A 27,027-nucleotide genomic window follows, 5' to 3' on the forward strand; every position below is an offset into this window, starting at 1 on the left:
TAATTTAAAAATCAAAGTTTATTTCTAAAGTTCATCTCTGTTGGGTTTTTTTTTTTCAAGTTTTGAAATTGTTTATCCTCATCTCACGAAGCTGTGAAGTAGATACTGTAGACATGGTAATATTTATTCTTGTTGCTGAAAGCATGTTCATGTGTTTTGTATCATGTTATATTCACGTGTTTTGTACCTCAATGCATTTGTTTTTGTTTTTTTTTCTTTTCAAGCACAAAGCAAAACTGAATCCCAGGTTAACTGTCAAGTTTTGAAATTGTTTATCCTCATCTCACGAAGCTGTGAAGTAGATACTGTAGACATGGTAATATTTATTCTTGTTGCTGAAAGCATGTTCATGTGTTTTGTATCATGTTATATTCACGTGTTTTGTACCTCAATGCATTTGTTTTTGTTTTTTTTTCTTTTCAAGCACAAAGCAAAACTGAATCCCAGGTTAACTGTAGTGTCCATGGCCCAGCATCTTGGGGCAGACACACCTCAGGTCTATGAGAGATACAAACCAGACTAGTCCACTGTAATTTTTTGTTCTTAATATAAAAAGTATTTCTGATTTTTCTTTTGTTAAAATACTCAACTTTAAAAAGCTCAGAGTATTAGCATCCCTTCAATACATTAGCATGAAGCTCAGAAAAAAATCTTGAGCTTTACAAATACTTCATCCTTCTTGGCATTTTGTACTTTGTCAATTGACGGACGGGAGAAGGTTTGTTGGTTTTTATTTTTCAAATTACTTGCTTTAGTACTTTCTGGGTGTAGCTGTTGTGGAAGGGCACAGAGCCTAGGTTCAGTTTTGTCCTTTGTGCAAGTAACTGTGCGTTAGATAATCACAATGAAGCCTTTTACCTTCCATTTATGGTGTGGAAAGCGTTTCTCGGTGTACTGCACTGCATGCGATAGCTGTCTCCATGGTTGACATTTGCACTTTAATAAACTCCGAGATGAAAAGAGGCAAGAGCAGCAAATCCTTAAAACTTACTTATTGCACAGTTCCTTTTTTGCAGGCTGGGCTTGGCTGGTAGAGTTTCCCTCTGGAGATGCTCCTGGCACATCCCGGCTGCCGGGCCATGGATTACTCCCAAGTCTTGGGGCGAGGTGAGGGGGCAGGGAAGGGAATTAAAATATATATGTGAATAACATAAACAGCTTCCCCATCCCAGAATACACGCCAGGAGCCAGGCCCAAGGGTTTTCTTGTGTATTAACGTGCATCCAGCAGAGCTGATGGACTTGTGCTGACTCAGATCTCAACTCCTTACACAAAAGCATGGCAAGAAGAGTTTTAAAGATACTGTGCAAAAATAACCTTTCATTGCAGGGAAGGAGCTTGCAGGGGTATTGGGGACTTAGTTCATATACACCTGTGATGCAGAGGGATGTAAACCCAGTTAAAGCACAAAGCTGTGGTGAGTGTTCCAGTTCCTATCCATACTCTCCTTTTTACACAATTTAGGTGTTACAGAATTGGCTTCTAAGAAATTCCAGTTCTCCCTCAGATTCAGCAAATCAGAATAGTTATCCTGATGGTCTCCATTTTGAGAAGAAAGGTGGAGGAACAGGGTCTAAAATTCACATGAGAATTACTTCAAGTTTTGATGTGTTTAGGATGTACCAGCAAAGAAAAAAGGAATAATGTAATTTCCTGACCAATATCTTGACCTAGATGTATCCAACCTGTCGTTTAATTGAGGAAATCTAAGTTACTATATGTAAAAGCATCTTTGCATTGTCTTTAATCACCCCATATCAAGCACTTTCCTTCTGTACATACATTGGAATCTGTCCATGAAGAAAAATAAGTTTTAAGTGCATTGCAAGGCGTCCTCACATTAAGTCAGCTGCCAACACCAGTGCAAAATTTGTGTTTTGCATCAAGTTGGGTCACAAACCCCACAAGGATTGTGTCTAATTGCACCAGGATCAGGGCCCAGTATATCACACGACTATGGGAAGATTTTTTTTTAAAAAAAACCAACTTAATTTAAAAGAAATTAAATTAATTTACAAGAAAAAAAGTTAAATAACTTCCTTGGGAGGCAAAAAAGAACTAGCACATGTGGGTAATACAAGATTTGCCACTGGTGCTTACAGAGCGTGTCATTAATAAACTTCAGGAGTTGTGAGCTCATGCTGGATGGGGAGAAGGATGAAGAAGGAGTCGGGGAAGTGGGTGTTTTCTTCACAGGATCAATCCTAGACATTGCCATGGAAAAAAAGATCCCCAGGTAAACCATCTCCACAGCTTCCATCAGGATAATTCCCCACACAGGCTGTAGGTGAAGGACATACAGCACACATCCCAGCCTGCTCTGAAGCCAAACACGCACTTCAGCTCCACGAATGCTCCTTCTCTGCTAGAGAAATCTAAATATTTGAGCTGGCAAGTCTGCAAAGCTGCGCATGCTTACAGGGGTTTGTTTTATTTATTTTTTATTGCAAGGATGGATGCAGGCCAATGCACTTAATAGTAACCACATGGTAAAATAAATAAGAATGCCTGTATGGACTTAAAAGTAAATGTTAAATATTTGCTCTGTTTTTCTGATGTCTTCTATGCCAGCTTTGAAATGGCCGTGTGGCAAACAGTGCTTTTATTTCTCTCTGTTTTCTTAAACCTGGAACATTTAATATTTTCTAATTAAACCATCTACATTTTTAGGATATATATGAGCAAACTGATATGGGCTCTTAGAAGGTGCTGGGGAGGGGCAGAAGCTCTACTCTATAGTCATATTTAAGGGTTTTTTTTTTCTTTCAAAGCCTTTTAAAAACCCTATTGAAATTTTTTCTGCTTTTGAAAAGGCATCAGTGGATACACTGAGGAGAAGCTATTAGCAATTTCTATTTCTCTTCCTACATTTAGGAGGTTTTTTTCTTAAAATAAGCAATCATCCTCCAGGCCCACAGCGGAGAAGTGCCCGAACACAGGGGCAACTGTTGGGTAACTGCCTGCCGCTGCGAGTCGGTGGGAGCCAGAAGTCAGCCTTTACATATCTGGGATGCCTAAGTTAGCTTACAAAAATAAAGTAAATTTTGACTGAATGCTTTATTTACTCTTTTTTAATGTTTCTTGGAAAGAAATGAGTCAAGTTTTCCACTATTTTGTATGTCTAACCCAGCAAGAGTGGCAGTATATACTTCTTGTCTCAATACTTTTGTCAAGCCCAAAACCAGTTCAAATTTATATGGTTTGCTTTTTGAAGAGCAAATGTTTTGAGGAATCTTGCAATTCCAGCACCTACAACAGACAGTAATGAGGTAGAGCAACTAGACTGCCCACTTTTTTTCATGCAAACACAGAAATGATATGGCTATTTCAGAGCTGACCAACAAGGTACTCGAAAAAGTGAGAAATACTGAAAATAACTGATGTTGAGATAATCAGTGAAGACGTGCGTTAAATAGCAGACAAAAAAGGAAATGGCTCTTGCACATTTAACAGTGTCAGTGTGAAAAATAAAACTTTATTTACATTCACATCATCATTCCACAGTTGATCAACGTGGGCTCTCACGGATGCGGGAAGCACAAAAGAGACCTTCAGGGATGCTCCAGGGGAGAGCAGCAGTCAGGGCAGTTAGTACTGTCTGGCTCAAAAAAAAGAAAATTTCACAGCAGTGGGTAATAGGAGGTTGATTTGTATCAATTATGCATGAGCATGCAAGGAAATGCTAGTGCAGCAGGGAATTTAGGGGTGTGTTTTGGCAAGGCGATGCACACCGAGCGGCCCATGTTTGCAGCAGATGTGAATTAATATGGCATATCTGAAGGCAAGTCAAGAATCTCCAATTTATATAAGTCATGACTGGACTGGAGTTTTTTTTTAGCTGCAGTTGGGCTGGAAACTTGTATAACAGCAGAATAGCAGACTAAAACTGGAAATACTTATTTAATATTTAATACTGGCTGTTTACATTAACCTTCCCCTGCCTTCAGAAGTTTGAAGTACATTTCTCTAGATCTCAAATATCTATACACAGGAAGGAGAAGAAAATATGCATCATAATATATAAAAATCTGAGTTTACCTGAAGTTCAAATGCTCCACTAGAACATACCCATCTGAGAGAAGGGGAAAAAAAAAAAAGCAGCAAATTAATAAACTCCTGAGCAAATAAGGGCACAGCAGCTAAGCACAAAGAACATACTGTTGCTTGCTCCTCAAAACTGGATTGCACAGTGACCACCCATGCCAGAGGCTTTCTGCAAACTTACATCTGCCCTCCGAATTGCGGCAAATCACTGCATTGCCCTCCGTGACATCAATAACATCCAGCTGTTCTCCAGCTGTGATCGGGAGATCAACTCTCCTCTTACTGGGGACCGAGCGCTCGGCCGTGGCTGTGTTGATGACATTGATCTCCTTATCGTACTGCAGAAAAGAAATAGGACCACAAGTTACTCTACACTCGTGTGCAATGTCTTTAAGGGCAGTGGAGAGGGATGGAGAGAAGAGATCTCAGGATGGGTTGTGAAGCTTGGTTTGGGGTTGAAGAGAGGAGAAAACACCCTGGCAAAGTCCCTGATGAAGATTCCAGATTAGGGGAGAAGGCAAGCAGGTTAGTGGGACATCTCTCCCAGCGTAGCTAAGGAACAACAAATTTCCACCATGCATCTTTAAGCATGACATGTCAGAGCTTTCCTTCTCTGACACAACTAGTTCTCTAAAAAGCCACATACCATAAATGTTTCTCTAAAAAACTTTTCTTCTTTTTCCATCTTCTTGCTTTTTTCTGCATTGCTCTTCTTGACTTTGAAGATATTTCTGCATCGAGAGAGACAGAGAGAGAGAGACTTCTCAGCTCCATTTAAATAACCTCTGGCACATTGGGAAATGCAACCCAGAGCCTAATTCCAGCCTCTCTCAGAAGAGCAAAGCACACCGTTCACATCAATATTTTTCTTAAAAGGATGAATATACAACTCAAATCTGTTGGTGAGCATAACTTGAGCTATTTTGTATCTCCATTTGGAATAACTGGTTTCTCTGTAAGCAGCATAGTAACAAACAATCTCAAAGTGTCTCAAATCAGTCGTGTTTTTATCGACATCAACAACTTTCCCCCAGCAGTTTGTCTCCTTCAGGTTTTATTTATAGTCAAACGTAAAGGGTCCCCAGATAACTGTCATCCTGAGTCATTTATGGAAGTGAGCTCGACACAGCCCTCCAGATTTTTGTTGGTTTTTTAGCACATGGAGCAGAAAGTCACCCAAGAACTTATTTATGTGGCACTATAAAGTGAAAAACAAGATCTTATAACCATCCCAAGGGGAGCAACAGCCATTCATACCCGGGCACTCCCTGAGTATGGAGATGCCACTCTTTCTGGTTTGTACGTGAAATGCCAGCTATGACATTCATTTTAAAACTAAGACAGGAAAAAACAAACAAACAAACAAACAAGCAAAAATCACCGACTTGCAATAAATTATCCACCCTTGGCTAACTTTCATGCACTTAAAATTAAGAGGAGGGGAGACAAGAGTTGAAATTAGGGTATTTTAAGCTGAGAAGAGATTCCTCCTTGGCAGTCTCAGCCTGCGGGACCTAAAGGAAGAGATGAAATCACATCAACTTCCTGATAGTTTGTAAAATTATACGCATGACTTTGCACAAAACAACAAACAGTGTTTGAGCAACCCCATGCAGGAGCTCTGTGGTGAGAGCCCAGAAAATAGATCTCTGATTTGCATTTGTTTGAAGTCCCAGGTATTGGGTGATGAAAAAGCTCATTGCAACGCACACTTTTCTGATCTAAAAGGGAAATGGAAACTCCTACTTCCATGTGAATTTTTGCAGTGCCAGTAACACAATTTTAATTTTTGCTTTTATGCAGAAATGATACAGTGAGAGGCAACGCAATAAACCCAACTGGAAAAAGAAGACCTGAGAAATCAATACTTTCAAATAAGGGTGAGGGGAACACACAGGCAATTACTACTCTGCGTACAGGGCTTCTAAACACAGCACTCTTGCCACAATAGCAATAAGCTGATCCACAGAGATCAAATATTTAATCAAGGCACAGTTAAAGAAGGAATGGAACTGACCAGGGCAAAAAAGCAGCCAAATATATAGCAAATAGCACTCTTTTGTCTTGGCTAAGTGGGAAGATATGATACAATTTCAGGATGAGACCCTCAGGGTACCCCCTACTCGCATACAGTTCAGATCCAAGAGTTTGTTTTGCCTTCAAGATATTTTCTTCAAAATTTCCTGAAACGAAAGGACCCTGGAGCAGCAGCCAAACACAAAATGTTTGCGCAATCAGGGCTATCGAGTCCTGCAAAGGACTCAAGAGACACACGTGCAAATTTTGACAACGCAGGAAAACACAGAATGAAAATCAAGACCTTTCCTCATCGTCGCTGCTTTTCCTTTGGTCCTTGTCCTCTTTTGCCATCAGGAATTTTGGCATCCAGGTTTTAGACTTGTCATCCTTCTCTCTGCGAGGAGGAGAAAGAGCCACACAGAAATTCAATGTTTTTCCAGCAGACCGTGTCCCCTCCCCAAACCCATGTACCTACAAAGTCGTGATTTTTCTCTCCGTCTCCCCCCCCACAACCACCCCTGAAACGCAAACACTTGCTGCGATTTATACCAGCACGCGCTGCCGCCACAATCATCTGGCAGCAAGACGTGGAGACATGCTGTTCCTATTAGAAGTAATTTTTCTGACAAGGAGCTTGCCAGGACGGGGCTGATTATCGGGTCTGGGAGCTGGAGTTTTCCTTCCTTAGGAAAACTATCTGAATTTTCACATGTTTCAGGGAGCAGCTCTCTCCTTTTCACGTCTCTGGCACTAACTAGGTAACGTTGAAGAAACATCTTGCAGGATGCCACTTGCCAAATTAAACACACATGGAGAGGGCACCTGGACTGTCTTCAGAGGACTGAGTCCTGACCAGCTCATGACCCCCAGTAGCTTGCAGTACAGCAGGCTCCCCAGGGCATAGGTTTGTGCCAAGAGGAACATCTCCATGGCCCAGGGCCAACACCACCCTCCTCACCTCAGCTCTCTCTGCCCCACCTCAACATCGTCGTACAGCATGTCCTCCTTGGAAGCAGTTGCTGTCAACCGAAATGCAGCAGAGAAGTTCATTAGATGTTGTTCTGAGTCTGGTACTCAAAGCAATGTACTGCAGAGGAAAAGCGGGGCTGCTGCTAGTCATTCAACCCAAAGGGGTACCAAGACAACGCAAAAGGAAGATCCTTGGGACTCCAAAAACCATCCAAAACTTCAGCACAAGGCAGGATGCTTGGCTTTGTTAGTCATGTTTGTGGGCAGTTCTCTGGATGGGTTTGGCCATCCAGCTCCAGGGATGGAACAAGAGCAGCAGCAAAGCCCCAGCTTCTGGGGCTGCAGCCAACCCAAGCAGGTTTCCCATCCTAAGGGCACTGGTATGCTCACTTCAGCACCTTCTCAAGGCTTGATTAATGGGGACAGTTTTTGCATCCACCCCCATTTACACGAGGCATGAACTTGTCCATCCAGCAGGCAGCAATAAGTAGTTTTACAGAGAGCAGCCAGAGCACAGTTGGCTGTTCAACATCACTGCCAGCCTGGAAGCCATGGCTTAGCATGGACTGCTTCACACGTTGCCTTCCTAAATCTATTTAGATCTTCAAGAGGAATACTCCTCTTCAAAGAAAAAACCACACAAAAATGAGCAAAAAACACACCCTCGAGGAAAGCACAAATCTCTGTTAAATCTTCAAAGTTAATGCTGCCACTTTACATGATTTTCAGAAAGGCACGAAGCATCAAGTTGATTTCCCATTGTGCAATACATTTGCCTCTTCATACACACACAGAGATCCCCAAGAGTCAGATACACATATGTTGCTTACCTAAATTTGGTACCGAAATGGAAAACAATCTGCAAATAGAAAAAGGCTTTTAGAAAAAAGTTTGCACATCAGCATTGCCCAAAAAGCCACGAGTACCAACAAACTAGCAGCGCTTGCTGCTGAAGTGACTGAGGCAGGTCTAGGTGCATGAGCTCTGTGACACCAACCACATTTGCCAGAATTACATCCCTTGCTAAAAAAGCATCTCCATCCTCTGGCAGCAACAAGACCCACGTGTTCATCAAGCAGGTTATGAAAGGTCTACAATGCATCCAAAGAACAATCCAAATCAGCAAAAGCACCCTCCTCCTGCCCACCCCTACACCCAATAGCTAGAGGGTGGATGGACAGTTGGCAGCTGTAGTCAGCAGTTATTCCCTCCTTGTAGTCTGACAATACCGTGGGCTGCCCAGGAGTTTAAATGTGGCAATGATTGTAGATATGTAAGATGCTTGAGGGAGCTTTAAGGGTTCTTTGCAACAGGAGAATGGCATGAAACCCGGTGGCTCCTTCCCAATAATTATATTTAACAGTAATGCAGGAAGGAGCCACTGACATGGCACAGCACCTCCTGTGAAAAGGTTTTTAAGTAAAACAAACCTTCCTCATATAAAGGAGGAAAGGGTTAATCTGGAACTTCCAAAGAAATAAGAAAAAGCAACATTTTCCTGGACTTCAGGCACTGTGTACAGGGTGAGGCACGTGCTGGCAGTGGTGGAGGATGGGTTCTGCAGGCAGCTACTGTGCACTTGAGGAAAAGGCAGTTTCCATGGAACCTTAACCAGGGTTTTGAATATTAAGTAAGAGTACCCAAAAGGGCACTATAGGAAGTATCATATTATCCTCACAATATCCTCTATTCTGACTTGTCAGACTACAGGCTCCATAGGAAACTTCTTCAGCAGATGCTGTTGCCAGGTTGACTACATAAATGGTACTTGGAATAAAAAAAAATAAAAAAAATCAACCCTTAAGAGCCACGTCAGCAAGCCTTTGCCTAATCCTGGCCTACAGGTCTAGGCAGCAGGTATCACATTTCTATGTTCCCTTGTGTACCCGCATCAGGCTGAGGTATCAGAAAGGTACCATGGGCAGCAGAAAGCCTATGAAAACTTGGACACTGCTTCAGGACCAACTCCTGTTGATTCCTGATGCCTTTGGAGAAGCTACACAGATGGACTGTTGGCCACATTTGCCATAGAAGCTCCTAATGAGTTGGTAGAAGCACTTTTGGCATAACTTTCCCCATAAATATTCCTTATTATTCTTATTCCTTATTACTCCTTTATTCCTTACTCCTAGATCTCCTGCTCTCAAGTTATTGCAAATATGAAGGCTTAGGTTTGGAAAAGGAAGGGATTGGACAACCAACATTTTCTTACCTTAAATTTTCCTTGAACTTGTTATTCTTCAGCTTCAACTTTTCTATCTTAAACAGGTTTCCAAATCTCTTTTGTTTTTCTGTTCTGTGCAAAAGAGGAAACAGATTTTAAATTAAAGGGGCATTAAGCCTTAACAGCATCATGCAGATGAATGACGGATTCAATGGGATAGGCATCAACACAGCAAAAGGTGCTTAATTGTCCAAGCTCAAACCTTTGCTTAACTTCAAATTTTTCCCTGTTAACTGCAGTTGTCCTCTGACCCATCAGCTACAGAATGATCCAGGTTTATTTGGAGTAAAAATTCCTGATAAAAGGGACAAAAATTCCCCAGAAACATGCAGTGCCACATTAAAGGAGGACATCAGGAGCATCTGTCTTTGCCACCCTTCATCACACATTTCTGTCCTGTATGCTCTTGAGAAGAATGTTCCACTACACACACTTCTCTTTGAAGCTTACGGGGGGTTACAAAGCTACACAGCAATTTTATAATAAAGTATCTGTGAACAACCAAGACCCTCACATGGGGGACATTACCCATGCGCCAGTACTATTAAAAATACTTCATGTGTATCAGCACACCTAATCCTGCCTGTGGGATCAATAGAGAGATTCCATAAAGACCAGTTTGGAGATGAAGACACTGACCTCCAAACTCTGTGAATTTGGTCCCAACCTTAGTTTTTTCATGAAATTCCCTTGAAAACCCAGCAAGATGCACTGCTTCTCTGTGAATTAGTGAGAGAGTTTAATTTCTGCTGCTGTTGAGCACCCATGTGCAGCGGGGTGCAGAAGAAGCATGGGTACGCTTCCTGGATGGCAGGGGACATGCACGGTCAATCTGGGAGCCAGACACAGATGCCAGCACCCTACCCTCTGGCCAGAGAAGCTCATGCACCTCCACCACACAACTCCCATGGACAATTTTCAGAGAGATGACACTTTTGCCTTTCAGTAACTGCCCAGTCACCTCCAGGGTTCCAGGCTTCCCATAACTTTTTCCCCTCTCACACACGCAGGCTCTACACACACGCATAAACTAGACTTGAATCCAGCTGCAAGCCAGTACATCTCACATCCGTAAGGGAAAAGCAGATGTATAGCAACACCTTATTATTCCTCCCACGCTGCTCCTTAGAAGAGAGCCACCAGATGCACTCCAAGCCGTTGTGTGCAGCATCCCCAGCCCAGATGCTGTTCCCAAAGGCTGGCTCTATTTCTTACAAAGGGATGCAGGAAATCTTTTCCTGCATGAGGGTAGGGAACCACACAAGTAAAAACACAATTAACTTCACGTTTCACCTCTTAATCCATGTGGGAAGCTTAGGCAATGTATAAACCCGAGGCTGCAAAACTCATTGCTTTTATAACACACCCTGTGGAAGCAAATATCTTGAGAAGCTATATAAAAAAGAGCAGGTTGGGAGTTAGTTACAGCAGGTCAGCTGCAGTCATTAGCTCACAGCCTGGGCTCCTTTCAGCTTTCCAACCTCCTGTGATCTGAAATGTGAGCTTTTGGTCCCTTTTTTTGTGGGGACAACCCTCAAGCTTCACCACTTTTGGCACGTGGAAAAAAAAAAGGTGCCACTTCTCAGCTAGAGCTGAGGACCTCCTGTGATCTGAAATGTGAGCATTTGGTCCCTTTTTTTGTGGGGACAACCCCCAAGCTTTACCACTTACCAAAAAAGGTGCCACTTCTCAGCTAGAGCTGAGCAACGCTTTGGATCAAGAGAAGTGTAGCAAGACTGTCCTGCGTGTCTTATGCAAGCAGAGGTCTGGAAGGGGAGTGCTTCCGGTGGATGGAGAGCACTATGAGCTCTAGTAGAAAGGTGTTACTGCTTAGGGGTTTAATTTTGGTAACTATTTTTTGCTACCTAAGTGTCAGCCAAAGGGGAAAGAGGGAGGAAGAGGGGGAACTAACCCACCCATAAAACAACTTTTCTGCAGTTGCATTAGGAAAAAAAAAAAAAGGCTTCCACCCAGCACCTGGTATGGAAGATCAAGGTCAGTATTTCAAAATACAGGCTAAGAAATTGCAACTTACTCGATTTTTGCTGGATTATCACCCCCAATCTCAACATCTTCATATGTTTCTTCGTAACTGTTTCCTGAAACTTAAAACCAAGGCACATCATTATCACAAACGATGTTCAGTAGCAATGAGGGGAGGTTTGCTGGACAAACTGCAGCCAGGCCATTACATTTTACTCTTACAGAGGTTTCAAGGTCGCTCAGATGAATTCCATGCTAGACACGTGTATTGCTCCCCACTGGTTTTAATGGGAATTTAGAGCAACCAGGCCAGAAGGAGACACTATAGATGTTGAAAGTTAAATGAAGCCATTCATATCATCTCCCAGGGACCATCCCAAAGTAAAAACAGCTCCCGTTTGAGCTTCCCCATGTGCTGCACTTACTGCTGGCTGAAGCAAAGAGACTTGAGGCATCTGACATGCGGCTGCTAAAAGACAGAAATATTGTATGTGGATGTGCTGCAGCATAGTTTTTAAAAAGACATTTCATAGACACAACCATTTGAAAGAGCCCAGGTCCATACTCACAGTCTATCTTGTATTTCCTCAACATCATCGTATATATCCTCTGGTGCTTGTAGGGACTGCTGAGTGTTTTGGTTCAAGGCTGTTCTTTCTACCCCTGGCTTTAGAGCACCAACATACACATAGCGCACTGGAAATAGGAAAGGACCTTTGTTTTAGAAGCTTTTTCGAGGATCTTCTCTCAGGGCAAGGACAACTGTTGAGGATAAGAGTTGATGCCACAACAAATAAGAGCTTACAGACATACTTTCCCTTCCAGGAGACCGAGAAAGTCTCTGTTCTGAGACACTTTGAGAAAGAAAAGCATTTAACTTTAAAACATGCTATAGTTTTAAAATATTTTAGGTTTAAAAAAATTAAAACATCCATCAATATTCTCAGTTGTGGCAGCTCTGACCCAAATGCTCCTCACCAGAAAACATCCCAAGAGACTATTCATGGATGCTGACAGAAGTGATTGAAAGGAGGGCTTAGCATGGTTGGTGGAGATGCTAAGATCCAAGTAACAACCAGTCCATTGGGAATACACCTGTAAATCGGCATCCTTGGAAAAGAGACAAGGAGGAAGAGTATCCCAGAGATGTTTTCCTCCATGGGCTGTAACAGAGCACGAGAGTTGCTCCTCATGAGGTCAGAAAAAGATTATTACTGGAGGACTCTGTTAAGTGGCAATATTAAATCCTTAAAACTGATTTAAGAGTTGGAGTAATGTAGAAATGCAGCCACACAAATAAAAGCAGATAGTGCTTCTAAATGTACACAGGTGCATGCAGTAGGTCTCACCAGAAACATGCACCACCACAATACAGTTTAGTTAATGACCAAAATTTCTGCAAAACTTTCAAACCCCCATGAAGAAGGAAAGCTGGGAGGAGGGTGGGACACCAAACCATTCTTCCAATCAGTTTCTCTGGTGAAGCAATAGCAGGAGGCTCACCGTGAGTACTTAAAAAAAATCCCAACAGAAACTACCTCCAGCTGTTCAAAGGTCAAGCAAACCAGCAAGATTTCTTACAAAAACAGACGCCAACCAAACCAGAAAATTATTATGAAGTGATTGAAAATAAATTCAAAAAAGGAAAACAAAACGAGGACCACACCAATAACAACAACCACAGCCACAGTCAATTTACACTTTCTCCTTCACACTCCTGATCTGTCCGCAGAGCCCAGCAGAGCGACTTTTCTCTCTTTCACCTTTGAAATTTTGCAATATCACACTAATGGTTTGCAGAGGTAGGAGCAAACCTTTGCAAAACAGAGCCATACTTATACCTGAATTTGCAAAATAGAGTTTACAGAGGAGACACGACTGGGTTGAATTGTGCAGCTGAGGTGCCTATCACCAGCTCTGGACGTTATCTTAGAGCATCATGACAGAAGGAGCCCAAAGTCAGAAAAAGGTTCACTGGAACTAAGAAGATGGAGAAAGGAGCCTTCATCCATCTTAATAAGAGACAGGGGAGACTTCAGGCTCTCATCCTGCTCACGTGTGTTTCTACCACAAGCCTCAGCCAATTCCTTTTCTGAGACTCAATAAATTATGAGAAGCAGAGGAGATGGATTTCAGCTCTCTCGGATAAGGGCAATCTGCTAGAAAAACAAACACCTCGGTTTGAGTTACGCAGATGGTTAACCAACTTAGGAAGCTATTTGCAAAGCCAAAATAAATGATTCAGACCAGAATACAAATGCACATGCAACCTTTTGCCCTGGTTTAACTAAATTGGTTCAAGAGTTGCATCCAAATTTAACATAATTTCCCATATGGAAGAGACATTTGGGCAACAGATGGGACTGAGGATTGAGGAAACACTCAACAGCGCAATGAGATACTCACCGAGCTCTGCTTCGTCTTTTGCCAGCCCTTGTGGGGTAGGATGCTTTGCAGTCTGGGTACTGGTCACATCCTGCTTCACTTGCAGCACCTTCATCCCACCTCTGCCATCTTCCTCGGTTTGGCTTTTGGGGCATATATATTCATTTCCACCTGTCTGAGATCAGACATCTGGTTTGGTCAATACAGTCTTTAGAAACAGATTTCTAAGTTAATATAACTTACATATATGCATCTATAGGAATAAAAGTTATATTTCTGGGGACTTAAAACAAGTTCACACCCTTTTCTATCAGTGATTCCTGGTAGATATAGGTGCTGCTTGGCAGCACTACCTACCTTTCAGGCAGCAGCAATTAAGCAATGGGCGGGAAAAAGAGAAGGTATTAAAAAAGAGAAGGTATTAAAAAAGAGGTGATTAAGGACTGAAATTTCAACTGTTTCCTGAAGAGAGGGAGGATAGAAGGAGAAGAGACATCCTACAGTAACTATTAAAAGTAGACTCAAGGATACGATACCTTGAAAATGCTCTTTGCTTCCTGTTTCTCTCTTTCAAGACTTATTTTTTCCTCTTTTTCATCCTCTATTATCTCTCTTCCCAGACTGAAAATTTCAGAAATGAGAGAGATCTCAGAACAGAGACACTTTAACAAAGTCACGGACAGATCAATCTGTGTCCAAATAAGCAGCTCATTTTCCCTTTTGAATGAGGTAGATGCCAAAAAGACTGTCAGTACCAAGAGTAAGGGCAAATCCAAATCTAAAGGCCATTGGTTACTTCAGGTAATAGCAATCACTCTTGGAAAAGAGACAAACTAAGATGATTGTTTTCTAGTAGCAGGAAGGGACAAGGTAGATCCATTTGCCAATGGTGGTCCCCGCCTCTCATCATACGATATTGCCATTTAGGGAAGAACATACAGCAACAGCAGGCTGGACATGATGCCTTTTTTTCCAGCATTACAACATTTCCCACTCAAGTGACCCCCTTTTATTACATGATTCCTCAATTCCCATCAAAAAAAACAGTCTTCAGCCAGTGACAGTAATTAAAAACTGCAAGGACTTTGAAACGTGACATTTATAGGGTGAAATTCAGTGTGGACTTTGCCTTACCACACAGCTTTGGACCTGGAACTGGGTATGTCATCATACCTCTCCCTTCTTACACTGAAAGAGTTCAGGTTTCAGTAGGAAAAGACAATGTATTTTTTTGTGTGCCAGAGGAAAGAATAAAATCTCTGCTCCAGATATGCTTTAGAATGAAAACAATCTTAGAAACCATGAGTGCTGACATAGAAGACCATCATCATCTACATTGTCCTGGTTAGGGAATATATGAAATTTCTTTCTATTTACTGAGTGTTACAATATTCTAATCCTAACCTGGGCTAGTTGTGGGGTTAGAAGCTTAGAAAGTAAAGGAAATTACCTGGATTTGGCAAAGAGAAAACTCTTCTGTTTCTAGAATAAAGAAGAGGAAAACCTTCAGCCACTGTGCTTTTTTTCAGCAGTCAAGCCTCAAGGCCTCAACTGTCATCTAGTATTTAAAGAAATATTTCTTTAGAAAGCCCAGAAGCGTTTTACATTTGGAATAGTCATCAGACAAGGATATTTCCTCTACTTTGCAGGACAAGGGATACACATATTGACAAACTATATGGGGATAATATAACAGTGCAAGGGATCAGGCCAATGAAGCTACTGGTCAGAATGAAAGCAATTACAGGTTGGAGAGCTTACAGAAGAGGAGGAAGTTTTTTTAATTAAATAAAGATTTCTCAGCTTACCATAAAACAAGACTACAGCCAAGCCAGAGAACCTCTCTGCAAATCATGCACAGATAAGTGCATTTGGAAACCTGGGCTATTTCCTCGACAATTTGATTGCTTTGCAAGTCAGGATTTGAAAGTGTAGTTTGATGTGTTCCAAGAGTATTTTCCCCTCTTGTAGCAGAGTCAGAACTGATACCCAGTACATTATTATTTCCTGGCACAAGGTGACGTGTGCTCTCAGCCCAGCTACCCACTGTGAGCTCGACCATGCAACCAAGCAGGTCTTCTCTAGGGACAGCTGTAGCAATTCCTGCCCTGAGCAATGCACTATCCTGCCTTCACTGCAGGGTATCTCCGCTGCCAAGGTGAACTGCCTCCCATTTTCCAGCCAGGGTAAAATGACAAGAGTCAATCTTCATGTCCTCTCTGCAATTTCTTATCTATTTTTTTTAAATCTTCACAGACAACACTCATAAAGAAATACTCAGCAGATAAAAAAATACAGATATTAAAAGGAAAGCATGGTATGTATGGTACAGTCAAGCCTGAAAGATCAAAAAGCCTTACTGTGATGAGACTTACCTTGTGTTCTTGAGGCTCTGCCTTAGGTACTAGAAAAGATATTTGTGAGTACATATTACTTTTTAGTCCATGTTAAAGTCACTACAATTTAAGGTGCAAAACCCAACTTTGGCTCACATGCTCAGCATCCAGACACACATTCACCATGGTATATTCACCATGTCCTGCTGGCCAGAGTCCTTCAATTTGCTATTTAGCATTGGTTTACATTCAGAGGACTGGAGCATCGACCTTTACTGGCCATAGTTTTCATAACCCCAGGGGCAAACCCAAGAAAGCTGTGACAGGTCCCCCCAAGGAAGTTGCTTGGTTTCAATTCCAATGCTAGAGAAAACCAATGCACAAGGCAGAAACTAACATCCCCCAAAAGAGGCAACTTTGAAAAATGTAAAAGCAGAGCAGTGGCAACTCTGATAGAGAAAATCATACTGGGAAGAAGTAGTGATGGAGATGGAAAAAGCTCTGTACCCTTCCGTTCCTGAGAAGGTGCTGAGGTTTCCCTCACTACCTTCTCTTCTTTCTCTTCTACATGAATAGTGTCTCATGACTTTTCCCCACCACAGTTTTACTGTAAACACCATCTCACCACCAAAATGCTAACTTCTTTTTCGTCTGTGCCCCAAAGTCCTCATACACTGCCAGTGCACACCGGGACAGTACAGACACCCAGACAAATGCACAGCTGGTTTTCTCAACTTGAAAAAACTGTATTACTTCTTTTTTTTTAAGACTCTATCCCATATAGCATGTAATTCACCTAGCAGTCTTGCCTTGCAAAGTACCTTCAATGACAGACAAGGTTGTGGTGTCCCCAGACTGATTCAGGTATGTCGAGGTTTCTTCATAATTATGCTGCTCTTCAAGTTGAGCGCTGAGAAGATGAAAGAAGAGAGAGAAAAAGAGAGGGTGTTTTTTCTGCACATTTTAGAAGTCTGAAGAAAAATATTCATCTTAAGGACAAGGAATTCAAGCGCTTTGATACTGAGCCTACAAGAAAGCAAAGTGAAATCAGGAATTCTTCGGAGGGAGAGGAGACCTGTGCCAGATGCAGGGCTCAGCTGAGCCTCCTTTCCGACTTCACACTCCCACTGCTTTTCCTTTGGGAGGACAAGGCTGCATTTATAGGGCTCAGAACACATCAGGGGGCTTCATACTGGGATTATGGTTTTCTGCCTACAATGATCCCTCAAGGAGAAACAGAACAAAAAATCCAAGAAAAGAGGAGTGCAGCATTTTTCAAACCTACCACAGCTACTTTAAAATCAGTAACAACCCGGTTGCACTGTTCAGCATGCTGTTTCTCACTTAAGGAAACAGGAAGGGGAAAATAGAGAAATCAGAGGGTATGTTTGAAGGTCCTGAGCTTATCAAGCCACACGCTCCATGCTGACACAGCAAGTGTCACTTGTCAGCTGCGGGAGGAGTCAAGGCAGCTCAGCCCCAGCACCACACAGCCTCACATGTTGAGCTTCCCATCTCCATTTTCCTTCCCTCCTCTGGAAATTCAAATTAACATCATTTGGGAATAGGTACAGAGAGACATCCAAGCCTTCCTGGACTACGCAGGCAAAGCCCCAAGGCTTCCCCTCTGCCCACGGCAGCAGAGGTTTCGGCAGCTGAGGAGTGAACAAGGAACAGGCAAATGCACAAGATGCAGCTTGTAACACATGTAGGGGATGGGGTAGGGTGATGAAAGAGCACCAGAAAAAGTTATAGTGAGAACTTCCATCTTCTAACAGTAAGTCCATAATAAACTTCAAGGAGGGTTTGGTTTTCCTTGAATCACTCTACTGTCACAACTCAGCTTCATGAGTAAGGACCAAGTAGTTGTTGCAAACCAGAACAAGAGGAACAAGAAACTCAAGGTGTATTTTAACAGCAGTGAAATCAGAGTAAGAAATGACACCTGAAATCAAGCAGAAGCTTGTGCTGATACCAAAGGCTGCTCCAGCCCTCCACTCTCCCCTGCAGCCCCTCAGCACTGGGGGCACTGCCTGCCAGCTTTCTGGTCCCACACCATGTTTTGAACACATAGGTTCCACAAAAGGGGACACACATATACATATTGCATTAATACCCCCATGTCATCATTTGAGGAAGAGGAGACCAGAAAAATCTCTGAACTTTCACTTCTCCAGCCCAACCCCTGGATAAAATAGCATCCAGGGAGCTTGGCTGGACACCAGTCAGCCCTTTTTATATATCCCACAGTGCTACACTGGACCTGAAATACAGCTGGGCTGATGGATCCCTGACTAGCATCAATGAAAGCAGAGTGTTTATCCCCAAACAAGGAATCAGAGCTCAAGATCAGTCAGCCCAAGCAACTACGTCACCGTCTCTAAGAGACCAGACTCCATTACAGGTGAGGCTTTGAGAAGGGGAATTTCTGCCCCCAAAACCCCATGATTTTGCTTTTATGCTAGACTTCATTTAATTCATTTTCCCAGTTATCACATGGTTAATATTTAACAAGTGACCTGTTATAAAGACCATATCACAAGTATTAGACCAAGACAGCTAATCTCGATGCAATATATTACTAGGACAGCTTCCTTGTGGTGCATGACAGCTTTGGAGCTGGTTATTTTTTGACCAGTTCTCTTCTGACAAGTATAGGTTAAAAGTTAAACAGAGCACCAGCCAACACTGGTGGGAACACCTCATGATGTGAAACGCACAACTGGCGGTGTTGATAGCTGCAAGAGTTCATTGTTTGGGCACAAAAAGTATTTTAAGAATTCACCTCTTTTTGCTTTGGCTCAGTCATTCTGTTCCCCACTTTCACAGATGTATATTGAGGCAGCTAAGACAAAACATGTATATGAATATTTTTCTCCACTTCTGCTGTTCTTGTGGCACAGAACCAAGACCACCACGCAACCACTCTTAACAAGTCAGAGACATACCAGAAAAAGTCAAAATCCCCTTGTATACAAAAATTATTGTGTCTGTAAGATTTTTGAGCCATTTCAATCTGTGGTACCAGAAGCTGAACTGATCAGCTCATGTCCTTCAGCGAGTTTGGACCACCACTCAATAAAAATCTCACTTCAGCATCTGGAGACAGCCGAAGTCAGGGATGGGGAGGGGGACAATGACTCCTGTACCCAGCTGGGCTGGCTGCACAAACATGCAAGAGGGCAAGCTCCTCCGCTGCTGGCAAAAAAATAACCCCAACACCTGCTGCTTATACCAGAGCTTTGTTTCCGCAACAATTCTCAAAAGCATCTCTTTGCTAAAAACACCAAGTTTGAGTACATTGAAAACAGGAAAGGAAAAACACACAGCGGGCAGGTGCAACCACACCACTGGCAGTTTTTCCCAGTTAACTCAGACCAAGTGACACGTGGGGCAGGTCTCTCCATGCTGCTCAAAGAGCCCAGAGGAGAAAAATCACAGAATCATAGAATCTTTTTGGTTGGAAAAGACCTTTAAGATCATCGAGTTCAATCACAAACCCAACACTGCCAAATCCACCAATAAAACATGTCCCTAGGCACCACTTCTACACATTTTAAGTACCTCCAGGGACGGTGACTCCACCACTTCCCTGGGCAGCCTGTTCCAGTGCTTGACAATCCTTTTGATGAAGAAATTTTTCCTAATATCCAATCTATACCTGAGGTGGTTCCATCTTGTCCTATCACTTGTTACTTGGGAGAAGAGACCAACCCCCACCTCTCTCCACCCTCTTTTCAGGGACTTGGAGAGAGCCAGAAGGTCTCCCCTCAGCCTCCTTTTCTCCAGGCTCAACAACCCCAGTTCCCTCAGCCATGAACTCAGCACCCTTGTGCTCCAGACCCTTCCCCAGCTCAGTTGCCCTTCTCTGGACACGCTCCACTACCTCAACATCTTTCTTGTAGTGAGGGACCCAAAACTGAGCACAGTACTCAAGGTGCAGCCTCACCAGTGCTGAGTACAAGGGACAATCACTGCCCTAATCCTGCTGGCCACACTATTTGTGACACAAGCCAGGATGCTATTGGCCTTTTTGGCCACCTGGGCACACTGCTGGTTCACATTCAGCAGCATTGCCAGGTCGTTTTCTGCCTCACAGATTTCCAGCCACTCCTCCCCAAGCCTGTAGCGCTGCATGGGGTTGTTGTGACTTAAGTGCAGGACCTGGCACTTGGCCTTGTTGAACCTCATACCACTGGCCTTGGACCATCAATCCAGCCTGTCCATATCCCTCTTGTAGAGCCTTCCTACCCTCAAGTAGATCAACACTCCCACCCAACTTAGGGATTAATTTTCTACTTTAGGAGAAGGTCATCCCAGCCAGCTTTGAGCTTCCCATGTAGGTTCTCACAATCCCCAAAGCTGCAGCACATCACTGACTACGGGAGCAAGATGTTCCCTCCAGGTTGCACGGGGATGCTTCAGCATCATGGATGGAGATGCTCCCACCGCCTACGAGCCACACGAAGCCTCACCACATGCTCACCTTGCAGGGGTCAAGTAATCCTCTTGGTCAGCAGCTGCACACAAACACAGAGAGGATTAACGTTTGAAGGCAAGACTGTTCTCCCACAGAACAGAGGCTGAAACCATGAGGAGGTGTGACAGGGATGGCCCTTCCCTGAGGCAGCATGCCTCACACAAAACAAAGGCAGGTGTGAAATAAGCTTGCCAGCAGAAACTGGGGATGTGGCTCTGTTAATACGTCATTATTTCATGTTCCCAGGCAACAGCCTCAGGCTTTCTAGAGATCAATAATTCAGCAATATTTGATGACATATAAATGTAACTAGTTTCTTCCATCAAATTAATGTATTTAGAAAAGGCAGGTAGGGTAAAAAAGAGTTTCAGTGAAAGCCTCTATCTTTCCCTCTTATTCTTAACAAGACCAGAGCAGATCAATAAGCACTGGCACAGTAAAGCCAAAGAGAGTTTAGCTGAGCCCTTCCTAGAAGAGCAGCTCCCTTTGAATTCGGCAAAACTTGTGCCTAAAGATCTGGCTATAATTAAGCCTGTATCTATAAAGAAACACTATTTAGCAGCTTAATAAGTGGTCCAGAATATTCTATTATGCAACATCAATAGGGTTTTATTATGGGAAACTGAACTTTTGCATTTCTTGATGTTGGAACATTTAACGATGTTGCCCTCTGTTGTATTTAAAACAGAAGAGGGGGATTAGCAGGCCATTTTTTAGCGATTTTATTGTGCCTTCCCACAGTTGTGTGCTGCAGAGTCAAGGCATTTCCCACTGAAGAGGAGTGATAAAGATCAGCTCGCCGTGTATGCAGCTGCTGCTGCTTTACCACCAGCTGTAAACCGCTCACAACACACTGCAGTTGGGAGGAAAATGGGTTTCTGCATGGGGGACGATGGCCAACCTGGAAAACCAGATCCCTTTTCCAGATTAAGAGCAAAAAATCAGTCTCCCTGAAACTGTTGGGCTCTTTTTAATGTTTGACGATGTTAGAAACAAGTAACAACATCTTGTTTCCATGCACTTGGAATCATAGCTTTATAGATATCAATAAACTGCAAATTATTATTAGTTTTCTGCAGAACAGGTTCGGGGAGAAAGAGTAGAAATCTCTTACTTGTTTCATTTCCTTTGTGGACTGAAGGCATGGTGCTTCGGAAAGGACTGAGATCAAACTTTGGGGGTCTTGCCGGCTTCGCAGGGGCTGGACCCAGGGATTCAGCTAAAGGGAGAGGTTTAACTCTTGGCCACTTGCTCCCAGGGCTGTAAGACCATTTTCCTGCTCCAGGCTGGCAGAAGGGAGGCTCTGATTCTGCTCCAGAGAAGCACAAGGACAGGCAGCAATTAGCCCTCATTTAAGCAAAAATCCACGTAGGATCATTAGTTGTTATACAGACATTTCTAACCAGCTCTGCTTCCTCCCAATTTCAGCATCCCCCTTTACACAGTGGGACTCTTACCACGTTACCAGAATGGAAAAGTAAATGGAAATGTCCATTTTTACAGATTTTTTTACAAAGTTAACCATGTTGGGGCCTCAGCTCTCAACAGCTCCCTTCCTCTGGGTTATAAAATACTAGCCTCATTTTCTGCACCGATAACATTTTAATCTGTCAGGATTTAGTGGCATAGCAGTTTTCCATATGCAACCTGAGCAAGGTAGCTTTCCAGGGTAAACAAAGACTTAATCTTTTCAGTGCCCTGTCGCTCGGTGTGACATTAGCAAGGGGAACTTCATGGCATTCGAATTTCCTAGCACCAGTTTCTGTAAGAAATATTGCAAGGAGAATATGCTCTCCAAGCTCAAATGTGACCTTTTGCAAAACTGGGAGGATGAAGAGGGGGGAAAGTTCAAGTTTAAGCCATTTTAACTAAACTATTCCTGAAAATCAAATAGCAGGGTGTAGTCACATCTACCTTGTAATTGCAAAAGGCCCAAGCAAGCCAAAACTAAAGATATGCCCCTGTCCTCACCCTTATCCTGCTCTCAAAATTCAGGCAATTTTTTGAAGCAAATTTAAAAAAAAAACCCACAGTGGGGATGGGGAACCCTCCCCTTACCCAAGCTCAGCAGCAGTTTGGTGCCTGTTTCTCATCTCCAGAACCTCCACAGGGAAGGGAGAAGTCCAATGGGCCATTTTGGGGGTCCCAACTCATAACAGCTTTTATCTTCAGCTGTTGTAACCTGCACTTTCAGAGCACCTACATACATATATGTTCCTATGCATATATATATATACATGCTCATTGTTAAGAGTATAGCTTACTATACCTTTCTGGTGCTGAGGTTGCTCTTTTGGTGCATGACAACCCGGCTGGCAGAACGCAGTTGCTACCACACTCCCAGCAGCAGCTTCATCAGAGCTCCTGTGTCCTCCATGAGCCTGGGGAACAGCCAGCCCACTGTCCTGCAGAGCATCCTTCTTCTGGGCAGGCAAGTCCAGCACAGACTCGCTTCCAGACGGTCGCATCCTGCTGTTACCTGACACAGCCGGAGCACGTGTCGCCCTCTGCTCTGGGCAAGGGTGCACATATAAGTTTGCTGCCCGTTGGGCTGGGAGCATTGCACTTGCTTTCTCACCACGGGATAAAGTGTTTTCCCAGATCTGTAAGGCTTGGTGGAAAGAATTTGTGATTGGAGCATCCTCTGGAGTTGTTTGGGCTGATGGCAGAGGCTTTTCTGGACTGTTCTTGGGAGTACTCAGCCCTTTCTCCAAGACATTGCCTTTGTGCTCTTCCTTGTGCCCCGTTGGCTCCACATAACCCAGCTTGGCTCGAGGCCATGCCAAGGGGTTGCGTTGGGTGGGCGCAGAGGGTTGCCAGGCAGGTTGGGCAGGTTCATCCTTGGGTTTTAGTATTATCACTTCTCTCTTACTCAGGGGCAGAGGGCTGGACACAGCGTTACCTCCAGAGCCCAGCTTGGGAGGGATTTCAGGAGGAGGCTTCTTGCGCGGTTGCACGAGTTTGTTGGCCAAGTTGGAGTCATTTTGAAATTTTGCTCGGAGGGCTCTGAAGTCAGTCACACCTTCCTGGGAGGGAGAAGAGAGGAAAACACTAAACATCTGCTTTCAGAGGTGGCAACAGGCCATTTATAGGATCATGGTCGTGTTAAAAGAGAAAGAGGCTCCAGGCTCCACTCTGGTCACCAAGAATATTCAGTCTCTGGTGAAAATTTAAAAGCAGGAGAGGAGAATTAGCTCATTCAAAGGATCCTCCAAAGGCTCACAAATCACTTCTGATAAAGGCAACAGGGATGAAACAGAGGGAAAACACAGGAGCAGAGCATGGAAACACAACCAAGCAGAGCCAGCGGGATCAATGGAGATGGCTCCAGCTCCCCAACATCACCCAGTGTTGGACAATCTCCCTCAGGAGGACCTGGCAAACACTAAAATGGATGTTAGAGCTTCCTGGCAGAGGTGCTGCAATACTGCTTATGCACCTGCTGGGTAGGAAAGCTGCGCTGTATTTTCAGTACACAAGAACCAGCCAGGGGAGAGGCTGGTGCTGCTCCAGAGATCCTCAGTCCATCCCCTGCCTCGTTTAGAAAACTCCACCATGGGAAGAGAAGCACTAAACATCCTCCTTGGTGGGCTCCAAATGACTCCTGGGGCAAAATCTTCTTCCTCCACTGTCTTGGTTCAGCTCAGGGTCCCCATGGCCCTTCGGATGCTTCTCCCCTTGCCTTTATTCCCACCCCACGAAGCAGAGGACATAAAAAACAAACACACAGCACACAGTGACAGCATGAGCATCTCCTGGTCCAGTTGATGAATGCTGGCCAAGATACTCAATTTTTCTCCCATACAGCTGCCAAGCTCCAGGTTATATATGATTTTGAACAAAGAGAGCTGATCAGTGACAGTGCAGTTTAAAAGGGCATTTAAGGAACATTTTGTTTCAAGCTTTTGTGCCCGGGCATCTCATCATCTCGTGCTGGAGAAAGGGGACCACAATTTTTGTCTGTAATGTCGTGGCTTAAATTCAGCCCTGAACTGAACTAGGGAGAAAATATGAAGAAAAATTTATGAGCTACTTAAGTCCTTGAACTGCTCTATAACTTTTTATATGCCATGATTACATTAGGTGCACTACTCTGGCAGCTTAGTTCAGTGCGGGGAACTGGGAGGCTCCACGAGAACCTGTCTAATGAGGAAATTGGAAAAAATTATCTAGGACAGAACTTCGTTATTCTGAAAAAAGCCCCAGCCTTAAGTGTTAAGGCAGAACAGATGAATAGCATACTGAGGTTTTATTGCATTTAATTGCACGATTTATTAAACACTGACAATTTCTCTTGAATAACCCCTTTCACTGACTTTATTACTTTCACAGGGCAGCGCATGATGTAAAGAACCAACCCTTGGGGGAGAGGTTTGAATTGCTCCAATTATATTTCATATTAGTGGTCAGCAGCGTGATGCCGTGTTAGCTGCCCAGACAGCCTAATCTAGCGGCGAGCCGATGGGAATGGGAGTTTTCAAGAAGCATACGGAGGATGAATCAGATTTCAGGCAAAAAAGTAATCCCACATGTACTTGATCCCTCCAGCGATGCTAGACAGGAAATAAAGCAACGAGGTGCCCTCATGCAATGGCATCAAGCTTTCACACGTGCTGCAGCAACGGTTGAAGAGTTCAGTGCTGTTTACCTCTCCTTACTGATGTTCTTTACTGTAGCACATAGTTCCTCATCAGTGCCCTCAGAGACAAAGAAAATAGAAAAGAAAAAGTACCTGCGTGTCTCAATGTGCCAGGGGTGAGGCAGAGTCCTGCAGAACAGGGTTTTTGGTCAGGCCTGTCACTGTCAGTGACAGCAATGGCTGTGACAGTCACTAGCTTGGCACTACCTTTAAATTAAAGAGGGACGGATACAAGCCTCCCTTTTCACAGAATCACAGAATGGTGGGGGTTGGAAGAGACCTCAGGAGAACATCCAGTCCAACCCCCCTGCCAAAGCAGGTTCCCTACATCAGGTTGCACAGGAAAGCGTCCAGGTGGGTTTTGAACATCTCCAGAGATGGAGACTCCACACTCTCTCTGGGCAGCCTGTCCCAGGGCTCAGTCACCCTCACAGTAAAGAAGTTTTTCCTTAAGTCTGTATGGAACTTCTGGTGCTGCAGTTTGTGCCCATTGCCCCTTGTCCTGTCACTGGGCACCACTGAAAAGAGCCCAGCCCCATCCATTTGGCCCCCACACTTCAGGTATTTATAGATATTGATAAGTTCCCCCCCTCAAGTTGTTATTCCTCTTGCCTTGAAATGGCAGCTTCCAATGATTTGCCTAATTAACTGGAAGGTTATCTGTGCTTAATGCACTCCTGGTGTGCTTCACAATAATATAGTTTCCCCCAGTTTGCAGCCTACTGGGATATTCACACTGAAGCCAGGAGCAGACCCAGTGTGGGAAGGACACGTACAGCCCCTGGCCAAGCACATTGAACTGCTGGCAAGGATGGGGTTAAATTGCACCCTATGCCCACCTCCTGTACATCCACACCAGCCAGCCCGGAGGCTCTCTCCTCTCCAGCAAAGTTCCTGCAACAGCCATTTCCTTGCCCAGGGTTGAGCTTAGCACAACCCTCTGAGGTACAATGAGTTCTCCCGGTCTCTGCAGAGATGATTATCCATCAGAGCCGGGACTGTTTCAAACCACAGATACATCCCAGGAGCTCTCCTCCTCAACCCGCTAGCTCAGGGAGATGCTCAGCTTAAACACAGTGCCAAGCAGGTGGCAGGCAGGCAGGACACACTGAGGTCCCAGTACCCCACCAGCCCAGGGTGGGTTCAGCACAGCAGGGAGAGATGCTCCCCTGAACATGAGGCCAGATGACAAGTGGGAAGAATACTCTAATAAATTTAAAGAACTGCCAAAAGCTCACAATGTGCCTTACAGCTACATCTGGCCAAATAATTCACTGTGAATAATAACACATTTGGCCAAAGCCCGTGCGAGATGAGAGAGGGAGAGAATAAAAAGGGAACAAACTTCCACTGGCCGGAAAGCTATGAGCATTACAGAGTCAGGGGACAGCTAAACTTTCCATACTTTCTCCCTATAAATAAAATGTTCTTCTAACATTAATATCATTCTAGGAAGCAGAATAAAGCTCAGCTTAAGCCCATGATAACGATACCTTTTAGAAACAGCAGCAGCTGGAGGTTTGTGCTGATACCAAGGACTAAACAAAAGGAATCTGAGTTCTCATTAGTTTTCTGTAGTTACTTTTCTAAAACAAATCAACCCCGGGAGAGAAAACCCCACTCAAGACGCGACACACCGGACAGCTGAGAGGAAGAACTGCATGTTCCCCTCCTGAAATTTTTTTGGTTTCAGCCATTCTTTATCTTGATTTCCAAGGGAGCTCCCCTGGGTAAATGTTTAATCGACAGTGCCCTCTGCCCCCTAGCAGGGCGGCTGGAGCCGAGCCCAGGCACTCCGGGCACACTGACGAGAACACATTGCAGATATGGTCTACTCATTAACCCGCCAGCCTCTCCCAGGAAAAAAAAACCACAAAACAATAAATAAAATCCATCTCTAGTTTTTGTTAAATGAAGAGGCAGCAACTGGGAAGAAACAAGGCAGCAG

The 27,027-nt window shown here is 43.8% G+C and overlaps 1 protein-coding gene across 1 annotated transcript; it reads right to left on the reverse strand.

Annotated features, from left to right (window-relative positions):
• Window positions 1–3,493: 3,493 nt before the first annotated feature.
• FYB2 (FYN binding protein 2) lies at window positions 3,494–26,256 on the reverse strand. The gene is given in 20 exon segments (XM_029085519.1): window positions 3,494–3,602; window positions 4,039–4,072; window positions 4,226–4,382; window positions 4,691–4,775; window positions 6,365–6,457; window positions 7,022–7,082; window positions 7,863–7,891; window positions 9,245–9,328; window positions 11,292–11,361; window positions 11,665–11,708; window positions 11,809–11,935; window positions 13,646–13,799; window positions 14,161–14,245; window positions 15,075–15,106; window positions 16,000–16,028; window positions 16,770–16,870; window positions 20,447–20,480; window positions 21,555–21,749; window positions 22,710–23,466; window positions 26,122–26,256. Coding segments are annotated over 20 exon segments (2,415 nt in total).
• Window positions 26,257–27,027: the final 771 nt, after the last annotated feature.

Source organism: Antrostomus carolinensis, unplaced genomic scaffold (assembly GCF_000700745.2).
Source record: "Antrostomus carolinensis isolate BGI_N321 unplaced genomic scaffold, ASM70074v2 scaffold11486, whole genome shotgun sequence".
Taxonomy (NCBI): Eukaryota; Metazoa; Chordata; class Aves; order Caprimulgiformes; family Caprimulgidae; genus Antrostomus; species Antrostomus carolinensis.